This window comes from Cryptomeria japonica, chromosome 4, assembly GCF_030272615.1.
Source record: "Cryptomeria japonica chromosome 4, Sugi_1.0, whole genome shotgun sequence".
Lineage (NCBI taxonomy): Eukaryota > Viridiplantae > Streptophyta > Pinopsida > Cupressales > Cupressaceae > Cryptomeria > Cryptomeria japonica.
In genome coordinates, this window is record NC_081408.1 from 327,419,855 (window position 1) to 327,426,572 (window position 6,718).

Genomic DNA, 6,718 nt, shown 5'->3' on the forward strand with positions numbered 1-6,718 from the left:
CAACTTATCACTTATCTTTGTAGAAAATGGTAATTGAGAGATCCCAACATTGAAATGAAATGCAAGCTTTTATTGAAACAAACGAAACATTTGAAAGTCCCACCAATTACTTCTTGTTATTTTCTAGATCTTTGGTGATCTTACTTCTTCCATAATGGATTTTCCAAATGCTTTTGAAGTTTTCCACAAAGATTTTCCTATCTTTCTATAATTGCTTAATACACTCTTGAACAATCACTTCATAGTCCCCCTCTGCTTCCATACATTCATATTGCATTACACCCACCATTACAGAACCTTCTAACTTTCCCAAAACTTTGGATCACCGTTCATATGAAAACTAAGAAAAAATGATCCATCTCATAGAAAATAATCTCAAAGAAACATATCACAATCCCAACATCAACCTCCAAAATCTTCACCAAAATTTTTAAAAAACCATTTTCGACAAGTTCCAATAACATTATACTTAAGACTGTTGAACACCTTAGACTGTATTAAAGAACAACACACTTGTTTTTCGCTACTAATATAAAAACATTATGCTAATGTGACTAAAAGTATTCACAACCATCCAATTTTTTTTACAATCATTTACCTAGAAATAACCTCTCTAGCACTAGGTACTTCAGATGTGGCCAAATTTTTAAAACACAACAACTAATCTTATGTTTCAATAATTGATATCCTAACATTAAAATAATAATAAGAAAAACTAGGAGGTTTTAGGTGTAGCTTAGATACTACGGCAGGTATCTATGCTTTTCCTTCTCTACAGTTAAACCGCATGCGGGTTCACGGGGGCTGCTTACGCATTCCTAACGTCTTATTAGCCGACACGTGTCTTTTAATAATACCGACCACGACTATTTCGTATCACATTGTCGAACGCGCTTAGACGGATTTGCCCGACTATTCACACACGTTTAGTGGTTTTTTAAATCCGGCGGCTTAACGAGTGAGTAAACTGGACCGTTGATCGAAGCTACGTGCTCAACTTTTACGTCCACCTTGACTTTAAATTTACTATATGCTTGTTCTTCCTAAGAGTAATTTAATTGTGACCTGCAAGAACCCGCAAAGAGAAATTTTGGGCAGATATTTTAGCAGATTGTAAAAGAGTGCTTTTTAGCAGACAAATTGGCGGATTGTGGTGGATATTTTGGTGTGAATTTTGGGAGGAGCTTCTTGTTATATATTGATCTTGATGTTTTTGTGGAGAAGGAGAAATGGTTGCAGGAAGAGATTTGTCTACTGTTGTAGACGTTGCGTTCAAGTCCCTGGGTTTCAAGGAGGAGATTGGATGCCAGCTGGATGAAGTTGAGCCTCTTGCTCTTGTTCCAGATTGTTTTTCTGATGAATCCATGCCAGAAGCAACTCACATGCAGCTGGTAAGGCTCTGAAATTTGGTTTTTTTGTGGTGGGTTAGTGATTTGTGTTTGTTTTGATTGGGTTTTGGGATGTTTTAGGGCTTTTCTTGGGGGTCTGTTTTAGGGGTTGTGGTTAGGAGGTGGGGAATGGATGTGTTTCGGTTTGTTTGGTTTCAGGTTTTGAGTTGTCGGTGGATGATGGGTTGTTTGGGGGTTTTGTGGATGGATTTTTGATGTCAAGATTGTGAGAAATATGAAGGTTGTGGCTGTTGTGCTTGTTTGGTGCAGAATTGAGACAGGTGAAAAGTTTCTGTGTGGAATTTGTAGCTGTGGAGGACGGATTGATTATGTGTGGTGCTGAATTGAGACTTTTGGGTCTATTAGGTATGAAATTTCTAGCTGTGGGTATGTTTAGTGTTAGCTGTGGGTCTGTTCAGTGTTAGATTTTGAGTTGTGGGTGGATGATAGATTTCATTTTGTGTTTGGTTTACAGCTTTTTGTTGTCTATTCGGGTGAAAATTTGAATGCTATGGATTTTGTTTGTGTGGTGCAGAATTGAGATATATGAGTTTGTCGAGTGCGGATTTCTAGCTGTGGAGGATGGATTGTTTACTAGTTTTCATCTAATTGTTGTTTCTAGGCATTTGGTTAAAATTTGGGACCGTTTGGATTTGGGTTAGAATCTTAGTAAATTTTTAGTTATTGGGACAAAGTTGGGTCAATTTTTGAGTTGCGGGTGGACGATTGAATGTTTTTGCGGGTTTAATTTTCTGTGAAAGGGGCGAAAGAATATGAATTTTATGGATTGTGATAGTGCGCTGCAGAATTGCGACGTTTGGATTTGTTTAGCGTAAAATTTCTACCTGTGTAGGAAGAAATATTTTTATTAGGTTTAATGTAATTATTGTTTCTAGGATATCAGTCGAAAATTGAATATTAAGATTTTTGTATGTGAACTGAAGAATTGGCGCATGTTGGTTTGTTTTGTGTGGAATTATCTTGATGTTGTAGGAGGGTTTGTTTAGTGTGGGATTTTTAGCTGCGGCTAGAAGGAAGTGCATATTTAAGTTCGGAGAAGAGTTTTTGCAGGTGGAATATATACAATTCACGGGGATCGTTTTTGAGTTGTCGGTGTTAAACGCGGGGGTTATTTTTCGTGTGTAAATTTGAAATATGGGGGAAGATGGAATATTTTAGGGTTTGATGTTAACTTTTTTCATTTCTATTCGTTGACATAGACCTGTATAACCATGGTGTGTATGGAGGTTGTGATGGATTTTGCTTCTAGATCCATGGTTTTCGTTTATTTGATATTTGCAATTGAACGAAGCATCTATTATGGTATTTGTTGGAGGTATAGTATAGTCGGTATTGGCTGTAACTTGGCTTTATTTGGTGCTCAGTTTTGTTTTTATCCCTACAGTGTCTAGGTTCTTGATTCCTAATCTTATCATGTGTAAATGCCAAATCTAATTATAGGCATCTTGTTTGTCACGAAGCAGTTTTATTGGTTTTGTGTGGATCTGTTTTAGTTTCTTCTATTTGCCTATAGTTTGTTAGAGACCAGTGATGTCAGAGAGTGTTTTGATGGAGATTCCATTTGGTTCCAACTTGAGCTACCATGGGTCAGCGCATAAATGCCAACTGAGTTTAAAGTTTGGCTGGTCTCATGTTTGCATGCTTGGTAATAGGGTTTTGTCTACCGGGCAGTCCATCCATTTGGGTTGTTGAGGATGGGGTAGTTATGTGTCTTTGAACTTAGGGTTTTAATGTTTACTGGTCAGAAATTACACGCACATGATACTGGTTTTTGTGTGGAATTATCATGTAGTAGGGAAATGGACTTTACACAGTTAAATTCATTTTCAACATTATTTGCTTTGTCATTACAATTAATTGAGGGTTATGTATTTGTACATATACAATTTTTCCATAGGTTTAGTCTTTGTTACTGCTCTTACACTGTAAGGGCTTTCAATTTTATGGTTTGTATTTAGTTCTCTCTAGGGTACTGAGTGATACCGTGGGAGCTTGTTTGTTCTGCTAGCATGTCTGTAGTTGTGTGGAGAATATGATTACCTGTGCTCTGTTGGTAGTACAACTACTGGTCCCTCCCTCTCCTCTAACAAGGCCCGTGAACTTATTTTTAGCGTGATAACGACGTGTTAGTCAATCACACCCGTTATTGCAAAATTGATGGTGTAAAACGTGCGACTAACATGCTTGTCAATCTGTACTGCCATTTTGGAGCCAGAATAGACGCCTCCTGTTTAGGGAGGCCTAAACTTTCAGTGGTGTCAGATGTTGTTGAATGGTTTACATGTTCTTGTGTTCTGTTTCTGGCCAACTGCATTACTTTAATAGCGTACACTGGCGTCAGATGTCCTTATATTGTTAACATGTTTCTTAACTATTTGTATATAAAGTAAGTGAATGTAAGTATGCAATAAATTTTAAACAATGAAGTACTCTCTCTGACCAAGATACACTTTTTTTGATAATTTCCCATCCCTTCCCATCCACGTTTCAGTTCACGAGCTTCAGAAATTTGGTTCTACTTTAATGAGGTTCTCTGAATATGTATGGATTTGCATTATGCAAAGAGGGTTGGAAGCCCAAAGCACTCGACTATTCAACGTAACCTGTACTAACAAATGCTGACAATGCCCAAAGGTTCCTGTGTACTATGTGGGTCCACCTGCTTTTGTAGTGATTACCAATATAAGTGAGAAAATCATCCATGGAGGCTGATTTTATATTTACTTTAAAACACTTGGGTCAATTTTGTGCTTCTTTGAAATGTTATTTATTGTCATCATGATTATATTCTAAAATTGTGTTGTGAATTTCTTTTTCAGAATATAAAGTCTGGCAGTTCGATGGAAAATTCTTCGTTAGAGAATGGGAAGGCACAATTTGTGCCAACAATACGTTCAGGCAGTTGGACGGATATTGGTCACAGGAAATGTATGGAGGATGAACACATATGTGTTGATGATTTATCAAAGCATCTTGGCCTGTTGTTCGAGGGACCACAACCATATGCCTTTTATGGGGTGAGTTCATTCTCTTTTTGGATCATGTTCAGAATTAAGGTTCACATCTTCCTTAAAAGTTTTCCAAATAGATGTAAATGGCTGTTGGCAACTGATCTGTACATCATACATTTCTACCTTTACCGTAATCTGAATTGGTTAACCCTAGAATTTGAAATTATTAAAATTGCAATTTAGAGTACTGTAATAAATGATGATAGAACATTACAATACTTTGAGAGCTTCGCAATTGTTTGTATGGATACTTGTGGCATAGCAGTTGTGAATCTATTTTATGCTAAATTATTAATATTAAGATGGTGTTCATATTTATCACCGGCCTTGGGGTAAGTAATGATGTAGTACCTTTTGACATGATTTTTTTCATTGTTCTGTAACATCTATTTCTTCAAATCAATGCCCTTGGCATTGCAGGTTGAAAATGGATGATGCATTGTTCATTTGAATTTCAACATATTTCTCTTTGGAATCAGTTTTTGTTGACAATGACTGTTATCTGATATTGAAATTCTGTGCCCAACAGGTATTTGATGGACATTGCGGTGCAGGTGCAGCAATATTTGTTCGAAACAATCTTCTCAGACTTGTACTTGAAGATGTGGATTTTCTCCAGATGGTGAGAAAAGATGGCGATTTTTTTATTGCAGCTGAGAAGGCAGTAAAGAATGCATTTCTGTTGGCAGACCTCTCTTTGGCAGATGACAGTGATGTTGATAGTTCTTGTGGCACAACAGTCTTGATAGCGCTAATCTTGGGCAGGTTTGTGATATTATATTAAATGTTTTTTTTTGGATGCTGGTACTGTTAAATTCTATGTGCAAAATTTAATGGCTTGTTAATTTATTATAGAGCATCTTGTTGTTTGTTTGTTCAGGTCTCTCCTAGTGGCTAATGCTGGGGACTGCCGGGCAGTTTTGTGTAGAAGGGGAAGAGCAGTGGCACTGTCTAGGGACCATAAACCTGATTTATTTTCAGAGAGATTGCGAATTGAAGCTCTCGGAGGCTTTGTGGATGATGGATATCTTAATGGTGAACTATCTGTTGCCAGGGCATTAGGTGATTGGGACATGAAAATGCCCAAAGGTTCCCCTTCTCCTCTCAGTTCGGAGCCTGAATTTCAACAGGTTGATCTCACAGAGGAAGATGAATTTTTGATTATTGGGTGTGATGGCATTTGGGATGTGATTTCAAGTGAATGGGCAGTCAATATGGTGCGAGAAGAGCTTATGCAGTACAATGACCCTGAACGTTGTTCTAGGAAGCTTGTTCAAGAGGCTCTGCGGCAAAATACCCAGGACAATCTCACAGTTGTGGTAGTTTCTTTCTCAGCTGAGCCTCCACCTGTGATCGAGCGTCCTCCACTGAGATATCATTATATTGCTGCAGAAGGCTTCCGGAGTCTGAGGGGCTTCTTGGAAGCGGTTTGAAAATGACAGCTTTGGACAGTTAACTGCTTGGAGTGTTATGTGTCTATACTCGAGCATAAGATGGTGCAGTTCATGTCAGGGTGGCCTGAATTTATTAAGTAAAATGTTTTGTAAGATTCAATAGATATGCAGTTCCCATGTTCAGTGCTAGAATGTTGGTTCTAATGTGAATGCCTAAACGGACATCTGTTTGGTGAGAGCACAATTTAGTGCTTCTCTATATTGACCAAAACTGCTGGGTCATATTGGAAGATGGCCAATGGCACGCACTTCCATGATTGTGTAATTATATGCAAACAGAGGACCATCTTACTCGGTGTCTGTAAAAGTGGGGGATTTTTTATGTGCATTATTATAGGGTGATTCTTGAGCATACAAGGCCAGCCGTTCATTGCTTGAAAATATTTCTTGCAGAGAGCGTAGCCTTGCTGATTTAAGGGAATTCATAGGGGATTATTTTTGTTAACCATTGGGGGTTGTTCGATGAGATCCTCATTTTTAGCAAGAGGATAACAAAGATAAGTGCCGCTGTTTACATTTAGAGTTTTGTATCCAAAACTTCTATTAGCAATCAATCAATTGCAATTAATTAAACCAATATTTTTGGATTTTTGGATTTTTGGATTTTTTCAGATGCTAATACTTGGTTAATTAAACTAGCGAATGGTTATATAGAGAGGCTAACCGTTATAATAAAGGATTTCAAAGATTACGTTTTTTAGTGGCTGGATGGTAAGTGTAATCCTCGATAAATTTGTTATTATCTGTTTTAAATGGAATATCTATGGAACACTCTTCATGGAATTATGAATATTAAAAATAAAAAAGAATCTAATATTGTAGCATAGATTTAATGTCCTCGCAA

The 6,718-nt window shown here is 37.4% G+C and overlaps 1 protein-coding gene across 2 annotated transcripts; it reads left to right on the forward strand.

Annotated features, from left to right (window-relative positions):
• The first annotated feature begins 912 nt into the window (after positions 1–912).
• LOC131063566 (probable protein phosphatase 2C 27) lies at positions 913–6,469 on the forward strand. 2 transcript variants are annotated; one of them, XM_057997419.2, is made up of 5 exons: positions 1,253–1,391; positions 1,659–1,754; positions 4,229–4,426; positions 4,950–5,185; positions 5,301–6,469. In XM_057997419.2, exons 3-5 carry the CDS (start codon positions 4,250–4,252, stop codon positions 5,851–5,853), a joined length of 966 nt encoding a protein of 321 aa, XP_057853402.1. In that variant the 5' UTR covers positions 1,253–1,391; positions 1,659–1,754; positions 4,229–4,249; the 3' UTR covers positions 5,854–6,469. The 2 variants fall into 2 exon arrangements, with proteins under 2 accessions (XP_057853401.1, XP_057853402.1); XM_057997418.1 differs by lacking the exon at positions 1,659–1,754 and having other exon boundaries at positions 913–1,391.
• The last annotated feature ends 249 nt before the right edge of the window (positions 6,470–6,718 follow it).

Bases quoted from the DNA above. Each gene is read 5' to 3' on its own strand.
- LOC131063566 (XM_057997418.1), top strand. From the start codon at position 1,230: ATGGTTGCAGGAAGAGATTTGTCTACTGTTGTAGACGTTGCGTTCAAG. The intron at 1,392-4,228 runs GTAAGGCTCTGA...TTTCTTTTTCAG, and splicing joins AAGCAACTCACATGCAGCTG to AATATAAAGTCTGGCAGTTC. The intron at 5,186-5,300 runs GTTTGTGATATT...TTGTTTGTTCAG, and splicing joins ATAGCGCTAATCTTGGGCAG to GTCTCTCCTAGTGGCTAATG.